Here is a 24,918-nt window from a genome sequence, read left to right as displayed (position 1 = left end):
AACCACAACACCCATTTTGTTCTCTGTCATCTTTGAGATTTAATATGTACTACACTGGAAACATTTTTCCTAGCTGACATGGGATTTTAACACAAAGACCCAACACCTTACAGTATTCTGACAGTTGCTAAACAATTAAGTTATCCTTCATAACTTGTGCAGAAAAGGTATGCACTGAAGTGAGACATGTTTTGACGTTCATTACATACGCAAACACATTTTCCCTGGCTGCTTAGGTCACTCCTGCTATTACCTCAGAGATTTCCCTCCCCATAATATCAAGTCCCCATTTTTTGTAGGCAAAAAAGAAACTTACGCTGCATAGGCCTTAGCAATCCTCATGAACATAACTTCATCTCCTCCTTTATCTGGATGGTATTTTAGCGATAGTGCACGGTATTGTTTCTTAATTTCTGATACACTTGCTCCCTTAAAAAGGAAAGTTTTGAGTTATTAATAAATACCTTAAATCAAATTAATTCTCCTGTATCTACATTCTAAAGCACATTGTACAATATATCTCTGAACTATTCATTGAACTAAAGAATTATGTTCTAATATGGCATGATCATGAAACTACATATGCATTTTGTGGAAACATGATTATTCTTCTAATAACATTTTTACATAAAAATATAATATTATATTTTTAAAACAAGTTAGAAGTCATAGTCTAACAATATGACATTCAAATGGCTGGACATCATTTTTTTTTCTGGATCACCTTGTTTATCCACCCATAGGAAAAAAAATGTTAGCCTGCCTTATCTATTTGACAAATCTTATATATTCCTAAACAGATTCATGAATACAAGGAATTCTCACTTGCAATATTCTTCTCTTTAAATAGAAAAGAGTTCATAGATCAAGTATGATGGTACACTTGCAGCTTGTAGGTAGAAATAAATCTGTCAGTCACCAGGAATAGTGGATTGCCCTCCTGCTTAAGAATGCCTTTGACTAGAGTCATCCTACCCATAAATTATTTCAAACTTCTTGAACAAAGGGAATACATTACCTATACCCAATAAAGAGATCAATCTGTATTCTATTACAGCACATTGTTAAATGCCACTAACACAACTGCATTAACTTTCAGTTTGGACTGTGAACTTCACTACTCAAGAAAACCCACAGAACTTTATAGTAAACGCAGATAGTTTTTCTAGTAAGCTACCTGCTAAGTTTCACAGAACCATTACCATAGGACTTTCAAACATTGTGGTAGAGAGGCTTAGCATGCTGACTTTAACTGCATAATAAACACTTAAGTTCTATAAAGATGATGGTACTGTTTCAAGAAATTTAAACCAGAAATTAAACTACCCTGAGGCTTCATTTGCTGTTATTTTATCTCTTTGTACAATATGTTTGTCATTTTCCAACACTATTTTTCAAAAGCATGGCTGCCTCACTTAATGCACAAGACGAATTTACTCCATAATAAATAAGACTTCAAGTAAAAACAGCCATTTCAAGACTAGATGAAGAGTGCCTGATGAGTAGCAGAAGCTGGAAAGTGAGGAAGGGGAAACGAGGTTGATGGAGAAGAGATGGGTTTTCATGGCTCACGTGAATGCTGCCTATAAAAAAAAGAGCTAATTTTCTTCTCTCTGCTAAGCTGTTGACAAGCTTTCGATCTATCATTAATTGTTTACTCCTTGTTTTCAAAAGCTAGGCTACAGAGGTTAGGCCTGACTTACAGAAATGCTTAGTAGCCTAGGACAGTTGGTGTCAATCAGCACTCTGCTTGAAACACAGAGCTCCCTAAATTAACTACTCGAAGAAAAAAATAAGGCCCAATTGTCTTACATGAAGAATCCAAAATTATTATCAGTTTTGAGCATTTTTAGGTCTTGGATCCCACCTCTAAAATGGCAGTAAGGACGCTTATTCAATAAATCAGTAATAATATCTAAGCGCCTTAGCGTATTAGTGAATCTAAGTGATGTGCTCCAAAAAGAGCTATTCTATGCTCAAAACACAGTGGTGATATTATATATAAAATAAGGTGCATGTAGGTTATCTGGACTGTGTCTATGTTGTGGTTCTTCTCTGGAGAAAAAAGCCTCTTGTTAAAAGCTGATATGCTAACATAAGATAAAAAAATAATCTTGGCCACAGTGTGAATGCAAAGAAGCAAATAAATTATTGTGTACCAAAACTTTCAAGTATTTGCATCTGCGACTTTTTTTTAATTTTTTTTTTTTTTTAACAGCAACAACAGTTCCATTATCTAACAACACTTCAACATCTGTATCAACATCTGTATGACTTCAACATCAGCAGGGCTGGCAACACCTCTAAAGGTTCCACTTAAACAGTAACACAAGAAAGCTGTTAACTTTCATGTAGTCTGAACTAGAAGTTTTTCAAGGGGATTTAACAGACATCATCTGATAGCACAGAAATACATAAAACAAACACGCTCTGAAGTCTTGGGCTCTATTTTGAGCCCTACATCAACTGATCTATCTTCACACCTATCTCTTCACCCCCCTTGTAACATCTCTGGCTTTAATTCAGCTTGTCCTTATGACAATATGCTCCATACCTCTTATCAGTTCTTGGAGCATTCCAGTATTGGTTTCTTTGCCTGGATAAGCTGCATGTACCTTGAGTGTGTGTACAAGTTTTCACTGATGAACATTAAGTTACAATTCACTACATATATACCTTTTTTCCTCCCTCAGGGTCGTTACTTGTAGAAATTTGCCAAAGATAACAAAGGAAAATCCTCTGATGACCTAATCCCTAGCTTGATTTGTTTAACCAAAGTTAACCCAGATATATGAACATTTAAACTGCACAGTTCCAACAGATACCATTCAATGGCAAAAATTTATCTTGTTCCTGTGCGTCAGCGAGAAGGCGAGTCAGCAATCAGTCATTCACAGAGGAACCAAGCAGAGGTTTAAATAACTTGCCTCTGTACGTGACAGGCAGGTGTTGTTCTACTGCCTAGCTAGAAACAGGCTGCAGTCACATATCTACCGTAATGGCTTTCTTAGCATAGAAAAGCAGTACCAGTGATGCTTATCCTTATGCCAAGAAGCCACATCACTAATGGCAAGAGATGTATTTGTTAATGTTCATATACATATTCAGCTCTTCCACACCAACAATATACAGCAAGTTTAATCAAAACAGGTACATTCAAAGTTCTTCCACGTTCTCGTGCTGAACTGTACCCACAGTGACCGGAGAGTAAAGTATACCTCAGACTTCAGAACTGAAAAGATGACTACTGTTACTCAAAAGAGGAGCTTTGTATCAGGAAATAATTACCATAAGCAGAGAATTCGCGCGAGGTATTGTGGTCAAGATGAAGCAAAGAGTTTGACGAGACTAAGTTAAAGAGATGTACAGAAGGTCTATTCGTCTCCTCGGGATATATAACCTTTTATATCCATTTTAATCAGACCTTCAATATAACTAGAGCACTGCATCTGTTTTCTAGATAAACAATACATCTTTTTTTCCCAGTTTAATAAATCAATTGGCTGGTATCACTATTTAGAAATTGTTGTTTGCATTCACAGATGCAACTGAGATTCAAGGTAACCTTTACTACATCAAAATGTACATCACCAACACCCTTTAGTGAAACCTTTCATTTACAAGAGAAATACTGCTGTACAACTGTAAATCAAATGAATCCACATTCCTGTTTATACAGTTTATTAAGCAGCATCTCTAAAAATGGCTATTGAGAGGATTTTCGCAGGGCATATAAAGCAGAATGACTTTTTTGTTTTCCTGTACCAAGTGAGGAAAACATTAGAGTAAGATTCAAAATAGATAAAAAAAAACACCTCGCTATATTAAAGAAGTCATTAGAATTTTGAAGGGATAGATACAAAAGTTATAAATTAGTATAGAGATAGGCAAAGAATATCTAGCAACTGACTTTACAATATGCAGCAGCAACTTTCAGATACCAAAAAAGAACAAAACCACTGGATACGTTCACTAAAGTTAACTGGTTATGTTAAAAAAACACAGTCTTAAAATTGACATTTAAACATAGGTTATGCAGTTATAGCAGTACAGACTAGTGAAAGATGCTATTACTTACAGGATCCAAATGTAAAACCTCATAAGGGTTGTATTCTTGATATTCTCGGTCTGTTTTGGAAACTTTGTATGCAAGAAACAAAAATAATGCCCAGCCAGCAAGGAGGACTATTTTCCTGTTTGGAAGAAAGAGTTTTTAAAATATACACATCCACTAGCTCTAGCATAATTCTACAAATAACACAAGAAGCCATTTGATATCAGTCTTCAAGAAACAATATTAAAATAGCGAGAAACATTAAAGGGATTTTAAAGCACGTATGAGTATTTCAGTTACAACACCACTTTTGACACAGATGAGACAGCTGCTTTGACTTTTAATTAATTTCTTTCCTTTTTTTTTTTTAATCAAAGGCAAGCCATAATCAACAAAGACTCTTTCCATTCTTTAACTGTCTGTCCTTAGCACATATACAATAGTATTTCCTGTTTTTAAAGGATGACTTTAACCTGATACTAGACAAAGTTAATGTTAACAAAATAAAAAGCTGAAACAGATGCATACCAGACAGCAAAATATTTTGAGGGTGGGAGTAATAAACAAAGAACTAAAGCATATAAAATAATCAACTTCAAACGTACAAATTATTACCATTGTATATTAGAATATATATGTTTACACATTAAATATCTAAATCAAAAGACATCACTAGCACCACTAATTTCAGTGAGGTCTGTTTTTTTTTTTGAAGAAATCAATACATTGTTTATTTATTAGTGCTGAGGTTCACTGGTCTCATTTAGCAGGTATTTTATAAAGAACAGACAGCATCCATCTTGATTTCAAGTTCTACTAGATAATGATTAACTATTAATTATTCAAATATAGCAGATTGCATATGTCTCTTCTGTGACACAAAAGCCATTATTATAGAATTATAAATATATATATTATATATATTTTTATAAAAATAAAAAAGTAGGAATTGCTTTAATGGAAAGTCACGCAAATGAAACGTACTTACTTTACTGTAGGAATTATGTTTTGTTGTGGTTTTAACAGTCGCAAACGATACCACAAGCATCTTCCATATACATTTCTTATATTCTTTAATCGAATTTGCTCTATAAAAATAAAGATAAAGACTACTATTAATCAATCTAACAGAAAGCAGAATGGCAAACATGCTCACTTCATCCTGGAGTAGCTAGTACAACATCAGTTGGAGGACTAACAGAAGGTCCAGCAATATTAGAGGAAAGAATGTTCTTTTTATCCATTTAAGTGACATTGCACATCCCGAAACATAAGAGGTTGGTCAGATTAATATCCACTACCTAAAAGGAATCTATTCTATTTTCCACAGGCCACATAGCAACCATCACTTGTGAACCCAGCCTTTGCCTGGCTAATGTGCACCTGTAAATTTTACTTTTGCCATTTTATACTCAACTCCAAGCCTCCCATTTCAGTACATCAGCTACTATGTGCAGGAAAAACAAACAAACAAAAAAAACCCCAAAACCTAACCCACATGCAAAATGGTGTTTGTACACAACTAAATAGTAGCAACGGCTACTTCCTCAATTCAAAGTATGATGCATTTTCTTCCTCTCTGCCACCTCTGCTTTTTGTAAGTTGCCTTCATTTAGGTTTTTCCTGTTGAAGGGAAAAAGGAAGGAAGAGTAAGATAATAGCTATTTGTAAGCTATGTAGCTTAGTAATATGGGCCCTTGGCAAGAGAGTATACACATTAACAACAGACTAGGCAACAAGATTTCCTCCTTTCAGGACAGGATGGGACTGGAAGGAAATTGTATTTATACTGTCAACATCATCACGACAAGGCATGGAAACCATCTGTTAGGAAAATTTTAGTTGTATTTTAGAGTTAATCAAGGCCACCTTAGGCTTGGTCAAAGTAGTCTTTTATGCTAAGAAAAGTATGGTGGAAAGCAAATAGCTTGTACAGAGTTTCTGTACGCACTGAAATTATATGTTATAAAGTGACTTCTAATCCTGTTTATGTTTTAAGTAACTTGTCTATCCATAGACTATGCAGTCTGACCTGCAACACTTCTGAGGTGAGGAAGTCACTGTAATTACCTCACCTGCAAAAGAATAAGACCACTTGGCCTTTCTCAGACTGAAGGAGCAAGAATTAAAGAGAAAAAAAAAAAAAAAAAAAATAACACCCTGTCTCAGCACATTTAGATATTGCTGGTGAACAAAGTGACTAAATTTGCAAATTTAAAAGAAGTTTGTGAATTATCTAAATGCAGGAATTATATTAACAACTTTGATCCAAAGCATATGTCAATCGCATCCTAAAGAGTCTTAAATCTCACCTTTGCATTCTGAACAAGGTGATGCCCTCACCATCACTAAAATAGCTGTTATGATACATGAAAACATTTTTCTCTGGCAAATTTCTAAAAGGTGATTGCGGAAGACAGTGATGACCCCTGTTTAGTTATTCTGAAGATATTGGGCAGTGGGATATGGTACTCAGTGATCTACTTGAATTTCTAAGGAAGCTTACCATTCAGATGAAGCATCTAGAACTTCCATTTGCAGCCACCAAACTATCTGAGGCCAGAGAAACATGACCATAAATGCCAATATTGTGCACCAGATCAACCACAAATTCAGATTTAATCTGGATCAGACATAAGCACAGGATGGTATTTCAAACTCTGGCTGATTTGGCAGAAGTAGAGGGTGATGACAGAGACAACACCTGATCACCCATAAACTAGTAAAGAAGACAAATATTAAACCCTGCAGAGACAAGGTACCAGAAAGAGAAAGAGTCTATCAGCTTATTCTGAGCTACTTCATTCTACAAAGTATTTCTTTCCCAAAACTCCCCTAAACAAATTAAACAGGTTGATGGGATTCCTTGAGAAGATTAGATTAGCAGTTCCATCACCCCAAAGAGGGAGAGATGGAGATAAGGAAGGATAATTCAATCCCTTGCATCTGATCCAACTCTTGCAGGGCTTCAAAATAAGCTTCCTAACCTGCCTCACAATTTTGTGCACCAGATAAACCACAGAAGTATTTTGCGGTTCTCCTGATCTGCAAAGATTGTTCACATACCTAAAGCAGGTACTAGCCACCAAACTTTCTAAGCAAAAAGGATGTGAGTAATATTTGGTTAAGCAACTGCCCACTTAGTTTCACTTGTGTAAGAGTTTAGAAAGCACCATGAAGGAAAAATTCAGGAGACAATGAAAACAGGGTTAAAATGCAACACTGACTCCCTACTGGTAGAATGCAAATTAATTTGGCACTTTCTCTTTGCAATTTTTTTTCTTTCAAGACAAAAATAGTGGGAGATCGCTATTGGTTCAAATCTGGACCCACCACAACTAGAAGTGAGCTAACTGTTACTTAAAATTAAACATTTTAAAATGCAAAATGAAGAGACATTACCAGCACATAGAACAGGCATTTCAAGAAAAGCTGATGGCATTAAAGACTAGATAGTCGATCAAGTTACGAGGACTGATGAGCTCTGCTACAGAAACAGGGAGGAAAATATTCTGGGAGTTTTAAATGGTCACTGGACAACTATGAGACATGGCATGATGCTTTTATGAAAAAGTCACCGATGACACTTGAACAAATCAGGCATCACAAGCCTCACAGAAGACACGTTAAGCATAAATCACCCATTTCAAATATCGTCGATAAATTCAGTTGCGCAGTGCTCAAGCAAGATGAAGCCAACCGTTCAGCTTAACCACACTGACCCAGACCAGCTGCTAGATCCAATCCGCACCACAGCCACTTCTGCAGCACAACCGAGGGGCCAGGCTGTTTGGGAACAGCCTTAACTGACTACACAGCTTGCAGAAACACCTAAAACTAACATGAAAACAGATTACCAATGCTCTTGGAGAAACAGAAGGCAACTAAGAGAACTTTGTTTACTTAATCCTGTAAAACTAAGCCTAACAGGATATGACTCCTTCTAGTGTTTTTGCTAGGATGTTTTTAACAAGCTGCTGTGCCTTGTCTTTAAAAACCTGTGCCACCCTGTGACATAATGCCCCAGTTCTCAAACCTGCCTACTGTCCAGCTCCACAGGTACCAGATTACCCTCTGCATCCTCCCTGCAACAACAGCCAATACCCTTCACCTTATCATGCCAAAAAGCTTCCAAAAGGCCCTCAGGGGAAGGCACTGTGGAGAAGAGAAAAATAGTTGTGGGAGGTAAACTAAAGAGTTGGCATAGGGTCAAAGAAAAACTGACCACGGGGGAAAATGAGGCTAGAAACTAAAGGTGGTTTATAATAATGAGAGAACTGAGGTTTTGGAACAGCCTTCCAATAACAGCTGCAGGAGTGACATTTTGTGAACAGCCTGACAATAGCACCAAGAAGAAAAAAAAAAAAAAAAAAAAAAAACCACAAAAAACACACACACACCCCAAAAATGAGGCAAGTGGTGCAAGCAAAAATTAAGTCACCACACACCTAAGCCAGTTAAGGAGCCCCTGACAATGATGTCCTGGAACAGCTATGCTGCTCTTCAGACAAATACCAAATTAAAACATGATGCTAAGCAGGCATTGCTTTTTTTTTTTTTTTTTTTTTTTTTTAAACACACGCATCTCAACAACTCTGGATCAAACCTAATTACAGTTGATTAAACCATATCAAAGCAAAAGCACCTCAGTAATTTCTTTCCGATCTTGGGATAGCAATGGTCTCATTTGATTAACAACCCCAAAAGGAAACAGGGCACTAAAAAGACAAATGATTGTTTATAGTTATCTGTCCAGAACATAAAGAGAGAATCAAATCCTTCCCAAGTTGAGGCTAAAGTCCAGACTATTAAAATCATTCAGAGCTATCCTGAGGCACTTCCTCTATCACATGCCATCATTAACATGTATTAGCTTGCAGAATTCAAAAACAGGCAGCTACTTGGGAGAAAGGAGGAGTACAGACAGCATCACTCCCAGCTTCGGCAGAAAGTCACTGGCAAAACATCACCCTATATTCCTTCTGTATCCAGGAAAACCAGGCTTCCTGTTTATTTATGGACAAAATATGTGATTGCACTAAATACAATATTTATCTTGTTAGGAAGAAACTGGTTGCAGGGAGGAAAAAAAATTAAAAAAAAAAAAAAAAAAAAGACAGGGGAAAAAAAAGGCCAGCAAGGGCTAGAATACCAGCTCATTACTGTGCTTAATAGAAGCAGCAATATATTCCTGATGAGCCAGTTGTGGATAAAACAGGTCCTTTTTTATTTGCCGCCTTCTCCCAAGGAGCTTTCTTTCACACGAGTAGATTTGCTGTGCCACAAAACTGGCACACTGTCTCTGTGTATTGGGTTTGTGTGGCAAGGTTTTGGGGTGGGGGTCTACAGGGGCGGCTTCTGTGAGAAGGTGCTAGAAGTTTTCCCCACGTCCAATAGAGCCAGTGCCAGCCAGCTCCAAGACAGACACACCGCTGGCCACAGCCAAGCTCATCAGCAATGGTAGTAGCACCTCTGTGATAACATATTTAAGAAGGGGGAAAAAAATCCCTGCACAACAGCAATTGCAGCTGGAGAGAGGAGTGAGAATATGTGAGAGAAACAACTCTGCAGACACCATGAAGGTCCACAGTGGAGCAGATATCCACCTGCAGCCCGTGGAGGATCCCACGTCAGAGCAGGTGGACGTGTCTGAAGGAGGCTGTGAACCCATGAGAAGCCTGCACTGGAGCAGGCTCCTGGCAGGACCTGTGGACCCATGGAGAGAGGAGCCCACGCTGGAGCAGGTTTGCTGGCAGGACTTGTGACCCCGTGGGGAACCCAAGCTGGAGCAGTCTGTTCCTGAAGGACTACACCTCGTGGAAAGGACACATGCTGGAGCAGTTCATGAAGAACAGTAGTAGCCCACGGGAAGGATCCACATTGGAGAAGTTTGTGGAGAACTGTCTCCCATGGGAGGGACCCCACACTGGAGTAGGGCAAGACTGTGAGCGGGAAGAAGCAGCAGAGACAGTGTGTGATGAACTGACCACAATCCTCATTCTCTGACCTGCTGTGCTGCTCAGGGGAAGGAGGTAGAGAAATCAGGAGTGAAGTGGCACCTGGGAAGAGGGAGGGGTGGGAGCAAGGTATTTTAAGATTTGGTTTTATTTCTAATTACCCTACTCTGATTTGATTGGCAATAAATTAAATTAATTTTCCCCAAGTCTGTTTTGCCAGTGATGTGATCTCCCTGTCCTTATCACAACCCATAAGCTTTTCGTTATATTTTCTGTCCAGCTGAGGAGGGCAGTGACAGAGCGGCTTGGTGGGCACCTGGTGTCCAGCCACAGCCAATCCACCACACACTGGAATATCCTGCAGACCCCGTGTACACAGGAGTAAATATATACCATACTGCTCAGGGTAAAGCTTTGCAGTGGAACAGGAATTGTACCTTGTTCAGATTTTAGCTCTGGAATCCTTGCTCGGTCAGGGAAAGGGGTTGAGAGTCTGAAAAGCAGGTAAGAGTTCTCTGTTTCTTTTCACTCCAGATCATGGCTCCCCATTAAAGCAGAAGGGCACTTCAGACACCATCTTTATATATGGGATTACAGGGAGACAAGGGGGTGGGGGGGGATGCTTTTCCTCTAGCCAAAATGACTTCTCATTTGATAGGCAAAACCCTCAACAATGGTGAATCTCTCCTACAGTTTTTAAAATAGGTATTAAACAGCCTTGAAAAGCAAATGCATAATACATCTGTGGGCTTTTGAATTAATCTCGCTAACAATAATCCATGCATCAAGGTACTGTTAAAGCACCCCCTCTCAGATGAGGATGAAGACTGCCAGTTCACTTCCGCAAATAACCTGGGGGAGCATCCCATACTTCCTCCATTTCCCCCCAAATTGTTCTGGATGCATCCAAAGTTCCTGAGATTCACAAGCAATTTTTCATCAATACAATTCTCTTACTTTCAGAAGGTTCTCACAAGGGCTTATTATAATATCTTAACAAACACACGTGAATATCCAGCCAAAACTACATCTTAATACACTCTTCAAGTTCTCAAGAAATAAAACAATTACTGGTACAAAAGGAAACCCGAGTGCCATCTCTTTCAATTAATCAGAAAGAGCTAGTCAGGTCCTCAAGTGATACTAGCAGATATTTTAATCCAACACTGTCTAAAGCTTTTAGACAAATTAAAATAAAATCAAGACTGTAGCACAGCTATTAATAACTAAATAGGAAAAAAGTTCATTTGTACACTTACTACTTTTGGATGGAAATAAAGTATTTTAGACTTTTGCTTCCTTAAAGGTAGCTGTCCATTTGGCTACATACCTTAACTAGAGAATTACTGAAGATCATTGACAGATCTGTAAGTTTGAGATATAGTCAACTTTATGTTGAATCCAAAGAGGTACGCAACATCCGAATGAGCAGCTCAAAGCAATTATTAAAAAAAGGAGGGGGAAAAAAAAAAAAAAAAGACCATCTTTTATGTTTATTTCTTTTATTTGGTGACTAAAGGTTTTCTTTCTTTGTATTCCAGGCAACAATACAGGTATCAGTAGAGAATGCGTAAGTAAATAACTCCTCCTTGTCAGAACTTACATATGCCGCTTCAATATCCAGCTCTTTAGAGAGAGCAATTTTAGTATGAATAAGGCAGAGGTGTCTGCTTTTTCTGGATGGGTAACCCAGACCACACAGTTCTTCGTTATCACAGAACAGCTGAACATGTGAGGTTGGAAGAGACCTCTGGAGATCATCTAATCCAACCCTGCCGCTCAGAGGAGGGTCAACAAAGCAGGTTGCTCTGGGCTTCAAACTTGCAGCAACTCACAAATTCTGCAATTCCTCTGAAGCACTAAATAACTTCAAATCTTATTATAATAGGATTGACTTCTAGTGTAAAACCCCAAATTATGAGGCATGAAGCAAATTAAATTGATTTAAAAGCATTCTAAAATGCAGTTGCTTAAATACCAAAGCCTTCAAGTGACCACTAGTGTTTCAGTTAAGATTACCTTTTTTATTTTAAACTGGAAAGCATGTTTCAGGACTTTGAACTGACCATATCATTGAAATGACCTGAATAGACTCTTTCCAATTCTCATGTCTATTATTGTAAGAATTGTCCTCATTACCCCGAGTTTATCTATAAAGAGGTCATGTCCAAGTTAGCCTCTTCACTAAATTGTTTACAGCTGAATAATCTGGCCCTAGTTTTCAGAGGGTTTTTCTGTCTAGTATTTTTAGAAATAATAATAAAAAAAAACCAAACAGGTGTTTTGAGTATCATGTGGTTGTTAACTATTAGAACTCCAAGCAGTTCATAAACTACAGAAAGTCCTGTGAAAGACCTTCATAGCAAGGCATCTTCTTTTCCAGACCATGTTTTGCAGCAACTAGATAAAGCATAAAAGGGACAAAAAGTACCCTAACTTTTAATTCACACATTGTTCCACGCATATTTGCTGACCAAAAGATAGCATTTGTTACTAATGACTTTAATAAACAGTAACATAAGATCTTGAAACATCTTGAAAGTTAACTTCTTTTCAGCATTTCTGTTTAGATAGACTTTCTGTTTAGATAGTCTCGCTGGTCTCAGGGCACATTACATTACTCCTAATAAAGCCATTTCCAAACCTTCTCCTTCCTATTAGTATAGTGTCTCACTTGTGCTGACAAAACAGTCAGTGGGACTAACTATGCTAACTTTTCAGCTACATCACCTAAATTATCAAATTTTTAGTAGGGTTAGACCTACAGGTGCATCAGCGAAACTTCAATAGAATCTGAGAAGAATCAGAAAACTGGCCCTTTTAATCTGGAACGAAACCCACGTGAGTCAAGGTTAACAATTTTAGATTCAATCAATGATAATGCTTGGCCCTAAGACTTACACATCCTTAATTATTAGCTTTATTTTATCAATTTGGTGTGGGGAGGAAACCAGAACACATTCAGTCCAAAACAAATGTAGACAAAAGTCACTTTAGCATACCACCAATCACTAAAAATACCCGTGTTCAGTAGTGTTCTAATGCACACCTTGAAGAAACTATAACAAAGGACAGAATTAGTGGACACAGGGATCAGTATCATACATCCATTTAGCATCAGTGGGGCTTTTGTAAAGGGAAAGTGAGCTTTACAAACTTGAGTCCTCTAAAGGAAGTAAACATATGGAAGAGGAGATCCTACTGATAAGAGTCTGTGGCTGCCAAAAGGCTTTTGAAAGGTTCCTCTTAAAAGTCTTTCAGGACAACCATCTAACTACTGCAAAAATAAGTATGTGACTACAAGACTAGAAGCAGAAGAAAATCACCAGGAGTTCCACAGGAATCTGTGCTAGAACTACAATACACACATTTCACTCATAAGTAACCTGAGTAAAGGGGTGAGCAGTAAAATCTGGAAGATACTAACTTATTCTGGGTAACAAGGGCAGGGGTATTCCAAAGAGTTGTAAAGATCAAGCAACCGGACTTACAGAATGGCACATGCAATTCAGGGCATGAAAATGTCGAGAGCAATGGGGATTATCCTAGTTTCATGTATATAAGGATGAGCTTGCGGCCAACCATTACCTCTCAGGAATGAGATCTTGGTGTTGTGAGAAACTGTTCTATGAAAACATCAGCTGAATGCTTATTAGTTATAAAAAGCAAAGCAAGTGTTTAGAGCATTCCTGTGAGGAAAGGAAGAGAACATTATTCCACCACATAAGTTTAAGGTATGTACAAACCTCGAGTATGATGCACAGTCCTAGTCCCCACCTCTCAAAGAGGGGCAACTAGAAAACATTCAATTAATGTGAAGAAGGGCCATTGAACATATGAGAAATTTATGTCCAAAATACAAGCTACAAATCTTTTGGCTGGGAGAGTGAAAAGTGCAAGGAAAGGTAACGGGAGGCTGTAAAAAACCTAAGTGACAGCCAGGACAGACAGGATTAAATGTTTACTGCCTCTTCCAGTACAGCAAATAAAGATTGTCAAATAAAATCAGAAGCAGATGCAAAACCAAGGTGATTATTTGCAGTGTGGGCAGCAGAGCTGGTGAACTCCATGCCACAGGATGGTATAGATGCTATGCTAAGAGAGTCATTGAACTAAAAAAACATTGAAATCTGGGAAAATATGCAAAGGAAGCAGCATTTATGCTTGTCCTGTTATTCTCTCCTTAAGGCATACACTTTTGTAATATCATGTAAAGATGACATCTGACCTGACCCACTCTTGTTTCAAAGAAAACCCAAACAAATCAATATTTGAAACTTTTTTGGTAAGCCTTTGTAGAAGTCACAATGCTAGCAAATATCCTAGTTTCAAATAGTTCAACCAGCCAGCCAAGATAAAGGCATCTTTTGAATCTAAAATGCATCATCTCCAACAGATATATATTTAGAATGCTTGTAAGTAATTTTCTGTACAAGGGAAATATTAAATGAAAATCTGAAAACACCTCTTTAATCTTCTCAGTTGTACACTTATTTAAAAACTGGTGCAGACACAAATCTTTTTGCTCAGGAAAGAAATGAAGTACCTGCTTTGGGCTGCGCCCTACTCTTGATATGGTCCAGCCAACACAACCTCCCTCACAATGAAAGGCAGGCACATGCGTGCCAGGTCCTGGCTAACAACTGAGAGAAGGGACTACAAATCCCTCAATGGGAGAAGGCAGCACCACAGGATGAAAGGACAGAGCAGCAGCCCCAGGCTAGACTTGTTCAAATTGCTGCAGATCTACACCCTTTTTCACAACCATGAATTTGAAGAAAAAAAAAAAGGCCCCCCAAAAAACACCACCCTTACGTCCTCACTTTCCTCACTTTGGCATCACTGTTGATCCCATTCCTTGTCATTTACCTTTTTCCTCTCTCAAATTCCTGCTCCTCCTGCAAGAATGGTTTAGCTGCTTACAAAACCACAACTGAACCATCACTCTTCACCCTTAAATATATCAGGTTAAATAGCACTAACTTGAATTCTCTAATACGTAGCCTGTACATCCTGGCAGTAGTTCAGTGTCACCTACGTGAGTAGTTCAAGACATTCTTGCAGCAAGTCAAAAATTAACAACAAGGTATATAATGAAACTTTTACAATGCTGTTTTCATAAGCTTCCATAACAAAGGTTGAATTTTAAAAAAATAGAAACAGCTTTATTTTCATGTACATGTAATGAGAGATAAAGTTCTTGTAATAGCTTGATCTTTATCTTGCAACAAAAAGCTTTTCAGAATTAACTGTTCTGAACAGTCTTGAAGCTACTCAACTAATCTCTAATACAGGGTTATTAATTTTATTTTACTGCTAGGAGGCTACAATGCTTATAATAAGATTACAACACTTCCAAAAAATTCCATGAAAAGACAGGCCTTTTTTTCCAAATAACACAGCAGTTTAGATAACTGTCCAAATACTTTGTTTTGAAAAGTATTTTTAGACATAATTGCTAGGCATCACTAATGGCATCTCATAATATTTGCCCTTTCTTCAAAAGTTTCTGCAAAAAACCCTACTGCTTCAGGATAGCAATATAGTAAAAAATTAACAAAACAGCATTAAGAATTACCATTATAATCTATTCTCCCGTTTAACAGTCACTTAATAAGCTGCATTTTTCTGCACTTGAAATGGTTTAAGTTAACCATAGTACATTCAATCTCTCAATACCTGAAAAAAAAATCAATTTATATGTAATAACAGTTCTTAAATGCATAACTGAGTTTCACTGACTCCCCTCCCACTTCCTGACAGAATGCTCAAAGGTTGTATTAACAGGAAAGGATAAGCACAAGCACATACAGGCACAAAATGCTTATCTTCACAGATATCAGGTTTTCACACCCATGCTTGTCCACCGCATTAGCAATGAGCGTGGCATCCTGTGTTTTTATCCTGTCCTTTACCAGCATCCTGTACTTTTATCCTGTACTACCAAATACCAAAATGCTGTGAAATACTTTTGAGGTAAGGTTAATGAGATCTCAATGAGCTGTGAGCAAGGACAGGGGTCACAGTTAACCCACTCCAACCAGTCTTGTCTCACCAGAGGATCAGAAGCAGCACAGAAGAATTCTACCCCAGAGTGGAAGCAGCAGTATTAGGTAGTACTGAGATGCCCTTCCTCTTCCACAGCTGCAGTAAGGTACAAGTGCTCATTACTCCATTACAAATAAAACAGAAGAAATGCCGCCTGCATTCTCTATGTTGGCTTGAGTCTCATCCAAGTTGCAGACTCACTGTCCTTAAAGAGCCAAATAAACCTTATAGGCTCAGTTCCTCTACTTCCATCTTAAAGCAGGGGATTAACGTGGATCTCTGAAGACAGCCTCGAGACCTACAGACAAAAAGTGCAACAAAAAGTATAGAGAAACCTTCGTATTTACACTACTACATAGGGATATCCTGTGTAGTGGGCAGATATACAGAGAAGCATGGTTCCTAATGCAGTAAACCTTACAGAAGGACTTTTTCAAGACTTCTATTCAAGGTTTTAAACACGGGTGCCAAGTACTATCTATAGTAGTAGGCAAAAAACCCTACTTCTTGAAAATAGCAATATAGTAAAAAATTAATAAAATAATATTAAGTAACTCCATTATATTCTACTCCCCCTTTTAACAGTCACCTAATAAGCTATATTTTTAAGTATTTCCATACTTTGCCCAGTCTCAATGCAAAAAGGCTGGACTAGAACAGACATTCTCAAACAGCCTATGCTACTTATTAGAGGCATGACGTCTTCAAAGATTAGCAGGGAATAGCCTCCTTTAACTAAATTTTTTTTTAAGTTTTTCTTTGTATTAGCCCAGTGCTCTTCAAGAAAACCTTAGTGTATGTCTCCAACATGAGAGGGAAGGGTGCAGGGGAAAAAGGCTGGTGAGCAACAGGACAACGTATAGCTAGGGGTGGAGGGGACACAGGACAGACAAAAAAAAAACACCACACACGTGGACTTCTATCACAATGAAAGTAAACTGAACAGCTTTTATCCATTTCGTATCAGTATTTTTTCCTAGATATGAAAACACAGCAGCTCATCTTCCCCCCCCCACCCCACCCCATTCCTACAGCAGGTTTTTCTGTTCTCACACTTCAGGAAGGACAGTCTCTGTTCCAAGCTGAATAGCTCCTACAACCTCTTTTCTCTCATAGAAGAGGCTGAGAGAGAAAACTTTCATTAACATTATCCCCACATTCACAGTTGTTATTCTTCGGGGGGGGGTTGAACTGTTTTCAACATCTTGTTTTGTTCAAGTTACTGTAAAAGACTCAGGAGAGAAACTTTTATTCTTTCCAGCAGCTTTGCAACAAATTAAGAATACGCAGTGCCCTAAACCAGGATAATTTATTTAATGTAGACCAAAATAAACTCAAAAATTGGACGAAATGACAAGCTTTCACAAATACATGTACTTAACTACGAAGCACATTACTCTATGACCACCTGTTTCAGCAGAGCTTTATAATTATGTGTCTCAATTCAGCAGCACAGGTGTAAGTCCAAAAGTACACAAAGTTCAGCAAACACATCTGCATTGAGCAACAACTGGCACATTATCCAACTAAATTCAATCACCTCTTGCTCTCCATTTCCTTTCTAGATGCTGATGATGATCCACACAAGCCTACAGTGAAACTGGTTCAAAGCAAGTTCAGCAACACAGAGATACTTAGCCATTCCTAATTGCTGAGAAAAAAATAACTTCTCTTCAACTCTCACAATTAACTTTTTGAAAAACAACTTTAAAATTCCCATTTCAGAAAATACTTTTTAGTTAAGAAGTGAATCTGCATCAGAATAACTTTTTAGCAACTGTATTTTTAGTTCCAAATCAAAACCAGTCCTTGCAATAGTCTTCCTCGCAGTAATTATGCTAAAGTTATGCTAATATTTACCCAAAACAGAGGTAATACACAAAAAGTATGAATGGTAGTGGGTTTTTTTAATAATAAAACACACATATGTTTTAAAGATACAAGTCAAGGATAGACAACACAGCAGTTTCACCATCACCTAAAGCCATCACCACCACTGAAAGAATCAGTCTTCTCCCCTCCCAGCTCAAAGTCACGTCCTGCACCACCCCAGACATCCACAGTGAGTCATACCCAGAAACTAATACACATTAAAAGACAAAAAAAAAAAACAAAAAATTCGGTTTAGCTCAAATGAGTTTCTTCCAGCACATCACACCGTTCAGGTGCTCTATTTGGCACAAGGTAGTGGGAGAAATACAAGGCTTACTGTCAGAGCACTGCTACCTTGAAGCAGTTATGAAACTGCAGCCCAAGACACAAAGCTGAACAATTAACCTTTTACAAAAGCCTTATTAACTCTACAATGAACACCAAGGAGATAAAGTCATTGGGACAAATCCATTTTATAAAGTCAATTTCCTGCTTGTCTGGTTTATCAAAGCTGAGGTAATGAAATTATAGGACAGTTCATGGGGTGACAACCACACCACAGCAAAACCCTCCAAAATATAAATATTGATCCCTACTGCAGGCTGCAGCAACGCTTCATATGGACACTCTTAGAATGCCTGGAGAAAGCAGGTTAGATACCCAGAAAATAAAAGCAGCTCAAATTTTACTCAGGACCCGAGAGACAACTAGTCAAATCATACTGTTCTTCAAGACAGTGGTATTGAAAAGGTCTTTCAAAAGTTTATTTTAAAAAGAACTAAGAGTGAAATCCTAATGGCTTGCCAAAAAAACTATCCTGCTAAAAATCTGACATTAGGTAACATATTCTGAGTTTTCTCAAAATAGTAACGCAGTATATTCTTAGGTTCCAATCTTCACTACAGCAAAAACACACACTGTTGTGGGGTTTTTTTTCTTTCATTTACTCTGTGGGCATTTACTACAAAACTACAGCACAGAACAAATCCTACAATGTTACAGACCATCAGCAATTGCCAAATTTTTGGTGCCAAACCTCACTTGAAGAGAGCTGCGAACGTACTGCACTCTCGTTCCTCCCCCTCCGCTGGAGCTCTCTACTCTATGAAGCACCAGCAATCTATGGCAGTGCATTTCTAGAAGGAAGCAGCGGGCACCAAAGGCTCGACCTCCATGCTATAAGCGTTTCATTCTTGCTTCAGACTAGCCCTAGTCCACTCTCACAAAACAATGTGGTTGAAGCACATCTTCCAACTTAGTTTTTACCAAAAAAGGCATCTGCTGTCTGTCTTTCGGGTGCTCTGGTTCACGTTGCAAACTGGTCTTGAAGTGAGGAAAACAGGCATGTGATTTATGTCAAAAGTTTGCTCCAATCCAGTCTTCTCACTCCCAGTAGGCTGGAACTGCTAGCTAGTCCACCTGGACTTCACCAACTCTGCCCAGGGCCACGAAGGCATCTCTACACTGGACTCTCTAGCACAGGCAGGACAAAACACAGCTCCAGAACAAAAATCTTAGTTGGTCCTACATGGAGGTAGTAGAGGTCTTGGCAGAGCTTATTCAGTTTGTCTCTGCACTGTGTGCCTCACTGGTTGGAAAACCTGCTCTAAATTAGCATCAAAATAAACACCTCTTATCAAAGTCCAGATATTCCTGCTTATTACAGGAATCAGAAGCTAGCAGTGCTGGAAAATTTCTCTTCTGAAGACATAGGTCTTCTCTTGGCTTCCAAAATTACACATGTTTTGTTTTTGGGTTGTTGGTTTTGGTTTTTTTGTTTTTTTTTTTTTTTTTGTTTTTGTTTTTTTGTTTTTTTGTTTTTTAAGTGAACTATTCTGAAATCAAAAAGTCATGGCTAAACATTCAGTAATTTGCATCAGCACAAGGTTTTAATTTATTCCTGAAATCTGGTTCAAACGCTGGAACAGGTACAGTTGAATACATACGAAGTTGTGTGAAGACCATTCAAAGGATTTTGCTGGAAACAAGTCGCCCAAGAGCCATACAATTAAATAACTACAGCACCACAACGAAGCATGGGAGCGCTCCAGCAGTCCTGACTGTGATCTGCACAACACCTCAACTCTTTATTCAAAAGGAGCCTGCAGAACAGAACTCAACCAGGAGACTGTAAGCACGCTATTAAACCCTATGCCAAAAACTGGACTATACCCACATTTTAAAATCCATTAAGACAATTATGAGGCAGAAATCATTCTTTCATTTTCATTCACTGCCATGCCTGGTGATTTTCACTTAGTTGACTCATTTTTGTCCTGACAGCGTAATAAAATTTACCTTGTGTTTTGGAAAGTATGGTTTGATACAGCTTTTGTAAGAACCTAGCACTAATTGCAGAACGATATACAGCAGGCTCTCCACACACTCAACAACACTGGCTAGAGGGAAAGAAATGAGTAATGTTTAATGGCAAGCCTATTTGGAAACTGGGTACAATCCATATAGCCATATTCCAAAGTTAGGGTTTCATTTTCTGCCATTCTGTAAGGATATCTGACGATCAAATGTAACACTAGTAAAGTGTTCCCAAGTTTGACAGCATTTCTATAGCTTTTCCATCTTCTGTCAACCCCTTGAAACTGAACAGCACTGAGTGTCATGGCTGGCCATCCGTACCATTCTGCACAGCATCCCAAGTAAGTCACATCAGTTTTCCCAAGAACCAGCTGCCAAGAACTACAGAGGAAGTAAAACATTATCCAAGAGAAAGAGTGATTTTCTCCCCCACTGCCTCCCACCCTTCACCAGAACAAAAATAAAACAAAAATCTTGAGTTTCAGAGAAAGGTTACAGGAGTAGAGTTATCTTCTCTCTTTGATCCCCCACTCCTTAAAAACAACCCAAAGATTACAACACGTCCTCAACAGCAGTAACGCCTCCCTCTTGCAACAGTCAGGACTGTGCAAGACAAGGCAGAGAAACCTTTCTTCCCACCAGAAAGAACTAACTCCTCAGCGGTACAACAGGTAGTATCTGGAGGGCAGAGATCAATCCTCCAAAGAGGCTCTCTAGCCAGTGCCCTGTCAGAAGCCCCACGAATGTTTGGCAGTAACCATGACTGTAAACAGCCATGATTTAGCACAAAAACGTTTGTTCTATCAATTCTTCTTTTCCTTACTAGAGGGTACAGGAATAAGATTTCATTGTTGAGTATTTCTTTTACATATAAAACTAAGTTAAACAGAACGACGCAAGCCATTTAAAATGGCACACAAAAACACTGAACAACTACCAGATACTGACCGTAAAAAAGACGCAGTGAACAAAAGGGATTTTTCTCAGATTGCAAAGCACAAGTGTTCGTAAAAGGTCAGTAGTTTCAGCAATGGGAATCAGCATCAAGCATCTCTGGTCTACTGAGCGTTTACTATCCCACCTTTAAACACAATAAACACAATTTCTACAGCCTTTTTCATCTCAAAACTGCAGTTAAAGACGTGTGCCTGGCAGCCTACATACCAAAATGTCATCTCTCTCCAAGTGTAGAGGGATGCAGGAAAGACAAAGAGGGAAATAACTGTGGAAATTAAATTTAGAAGTATTCAGAGAAACTTTCCAACATCGTTTGGGCCGCAAAACATCGTCCCAAAGGGTGGAAGAAGAATCAAGTGCTTAGGACACTGCATGACTTGCAACGAGAAAAAAATTTCACGCTCGGTGTGACCTTACAGCGTATAAAAGCAGAGCCTGGTAACTTTTCCTCTTTGGCCTCAACTCCAAAACACCGTTCAATAGTTTATTCTGTTCCCACGACGAAAATTTAGGTCATCCGCCCCGAAACACCCCGGGAAGACAGTAAAATAAAAAATAATAAATAAATAAATTTAAAAAAATGACCCCCCAAAAGCCCAAAACAAAGCATCAGCCCCCAGGGCAGCAATGACTCTGCAGGAGCAGAGGCGCGGAGCTCAGCGCGCTTTCGGGGCGGCGGGCTCGGACACCCCCCCCTCACCACCCCCACCCCCCGTTTGCCGTCTGCCCCCGGGGCACCGCTAAATGGCTGACACCGACTACACCGCCAGCCGGGTGCTCCCCCACACCCCTCCCCAAAGAAGCGGCAGCGACCCGCCGGGCTCCCCGCAGGGACGGCCGGGAGCCCCGGAGCGGCAACGGTGTGGGCCGGGCCCGGCGGGAGGTACGGCCCGGCCCGGCCCGGCTCTGCCGCGGCGCGGGGGTGGCGGGGGCGCGCGCCGCCGGCGGCGAGGGGAGATGGGGGGGAGGGGGGTTGGGGACGCCCGTGGCGGCAGGCGGAGGCGCAAGGCCGGGCCCGGGGCACAGGGCCGCTCACCGGCGTGCTGGTCCCGCGGCCACAGGTAGTAGGTGGCGGGGATGACGATGAGCCCCACGAAGCTGGTGAGGAAGTAGAAGAACGTGTTGCCGCTGTCGTCGTACTGGAACTGCTGCCCCGCCATGGCGGCTCAGCGCCGCGCCGCGCCGACCACCTCACAAACACACACAACCCCCCCGCTGCTGCCGTCCCCGCCGGCGGCCCGGTCTCGCCGTCCCGGCTCGCGCGGGGCCGAGCAACAGCCGCTCCGGGATCCCGCGAGAACGAGCGCTCCCCCCCCCCCCGCCCCCTCCCGGGCACCGCCGCGGAAGGAGACGTGTCACTATGCAGCCACCATAGCCATTGTGGCGTCACGGGCGGAAACACGCGCGCGCACGCTCCCGCTCCCGCCCCCGCCGCTACCCTCCCCGCCGGGCCGTTGATTGGCTCACCGAAAGCCCCGCCCCCGCGCCGCGAGAGGTGCCTGAGGAGAGCCGGAGCGTGGGGCGGTGGTCTCTTCTCGTCCCCTCATGTCCCCGTTCCCGTCCCCGACCCCATCCCGAGCGGCGCCGTGACCCCGCCGGGCTCCCACGGGCGGGTGGCAGACAGCGATGTTCTGCGGGGAGCGGGGGGCTCACCCCCGCCTTGCCCCCGGGCCGCCGCTTCCTCTTCCCCGCAAGATGGCGCCACTGCCCCGTCGTAGCGCCCCGGCCGCCTCCCGTTGTTCCCTGCCCTCATCCCCCGCGAAATAGCTGTCGCCGGGAAGGGCTGGGGCCTGGAGGCCGGGGAGGGTGGTGACCCGCGTCTTGCGGTGTGCAGGGGAGCTTGTTGGGGCAGCGCTGGTTTTACCCCAAGTGAGATCGAAGCTGGGCTGCTCTGCGGGGGCGGCTGGGGTTCGGGCTGGGCATGGGGCAGTGGGGTCTGCGAGGGGAAGCAGAGCAGGGAAGGCTGCAGGAATGCAGACCGCTAGGAAAGAGGGGAAGGTGATGAGGGTGGAAGCCGGGGAAGCAGCATTCAGGGGGTAAATAAGGGACCAAAAGGCACAGTGTTCTTAAGATGTGTAAGCTTGGATAAGGAAAGTAGTTCAGGCATACGAAGTCCTCAGGATTTGGAGGGTCGGCCCTGAGCTGCCATTTAATTGCAGGAATGATCATACTCTACATGAGGATGTGACCCTAAAGGTGTGAAACCAAAAGGCAGATACCATGTTGGCATTCATCACACCTTTAAGGGCAAGTTACCTCTGAAGTAGCAGGGGCTGCTAATTGTGCCCATTCAATGAGAATATGCCCATCTCTGCAGCTACAGAGTCAAATGTACTGCCACTCATAAATGGGATCTCATAAATATCTCACAGTTTCAGCACTTGTAAGTTCAGAGTGTGGGAAAACATGACATGGGAGTTGTGATGGCATCACAAGCAAGGGAGGCGTAATTTCTTTGTGATTGTTCTCAGTTAGATCCTTGCAGACTTCACAGGCAAAGTTTACTGCCTTTGAGTACTGTACACCCTCTGCAGTTACGACAGCTCTTGCAGTAGCTGTTCTGGAAGATACCTGAATGCATGAAACTTGCCTCCCTCTGTGGGTTTATAACCATTTATGTTTCACAGTGAGGCAGTGAAAAGCTTCTGTACAGTAAAAAAGATGCAAGACAGGTAAAAAACTGCCTGTGTACTTAGCCTATTTTTGTAAGCAGAGAAAAGGCGCTTTCTGCAACTGTGTTCAGCCGCTGAGTCTGTTACTTCAGTCAGATAAAGGGCCAGAGCTCTCAAAGACGATTAAGTTCCTACAGGTTTTGTGAAAGCAACCTGTTAGCTGAGGAAGGCCTGTGGGTGCACCAGCTTGAAGGCCCAGCAGGGGGTGAGCTAAGATCTTATTAGACACTGTAAAATCCACACGGGAGACAGTGTGAGTAAGTGCCCTGGAGAAAATCTCTGGTTGATGTATTCAGCTGATCACAGGAGCCAGATCTGGAGAAAAACAAGCATCACTTGTGTTGCAGATGATGAGACTGCTTCTTAATTGCACTGTTTTGGAGTCCAGCTATGCATTTTCTACCAATTGCTGGCAACATACTTTGCCATCCTTTGCCCTGTTGGCTTGTGAACGCCTGTGGCATTAACTGACCTAGTGAGGGAATCCTAGAGAGCTGCTCTTGATCTCGTCCTGTCTCTCTTTTTCCCCTGGCAGCCTGTTGCAGCTATTAGCCAGGAGCCGCTGGAAAGGAAGGGCTGGAAAAAAATAATTCCTGCTGTCTGGCTGTGGTAGAGCAGGGCTCCCCAGGCAGGAGGTGGGTTGCCCGGTAACTGAATAGCAGTGAGCAGAGGCCATTCTAGCATAAACCCCAACGGTTTATTTGAGTGCTGTTCCTTATGTACACTGTTTCCCCATAAACAGTGAAAGTTATCCCTTGTGTCCCAGGGGAAAGGGAGAAGCAATGTTGCTTTTTCCACTCACTCTGGAAGGTCATCCAGGTTAAAAAAAAACAATCAAATACCTGCTTGTATTTCAGTGGCAGCTGGGGCTACTGGAGGTGAAGATAGCATTATGGGAACTCCCCAGTAGAAAATGATTTCTAAACTACAGAAATGTGATCTTCCCAAAATGTTCTCAGAATAGTTTAAGCACCTATTGTGCCAACTCAGAATAGCACTCTTTCATGACACAGCACTGTCGTACTGGGCCCTTCCACAGGGA

The 24,918-nt window shown here is 40.9% G+C and overlaps 1 protein-coding gene across 1 annotated transcript in view; it reads right to left on the bottom strand.

Moving 5' to 3' along the window:
* Positions 1–22,412, bottom strand: part of SEC63 (SEC63 homolog, protein translocation regulator) — a 62,365-nt gene extending 39,953 nt beyond the window's left edge. Inside the window, exons 1-4 of the mRNA XM_082481893.1 lie at positions 22,241–22,412; positions 5,043–5,142; positions 4,079–4,193; positions 317–429 (exon numbers count right to left, since the gene is read on the bottom strand). Of these exons, the coding sequence (XP_082338019.1) occupies positions 317–429; positions 4,079–4,193; positions 5,043–5,142; positions 22,241–22,364 (452 nt within the window). The 5' untranslated portion in view covers positions 22,365–22,412. The remainder of the gene's footprint in view (positions 1–316; positions 430–4,078; positions 4,194–5,042; positions 5,143–22,240) is intronic.
* Positions 22,413–24,918: the final 2,506 nt, after the last annotated feature.

This window comes from Vanellus vanellus (genome assembly GCF_965231255.1).
Source record: "Vanellus vanellus genome assembly, chromosome: 3".
NCBI classification, from domain to species: domain Eukaryota; kingdom Metazoa; phylum Chordata; class Aves; order Charadriiformes; family Charadriidae; genus Vanellus; species Vanellus vanellus.
The sequence above is the reverse complement of the archived record's forward strand: the minus strand, read 5'-3'. Positions and strand labels throughout refer to the sequence as shown.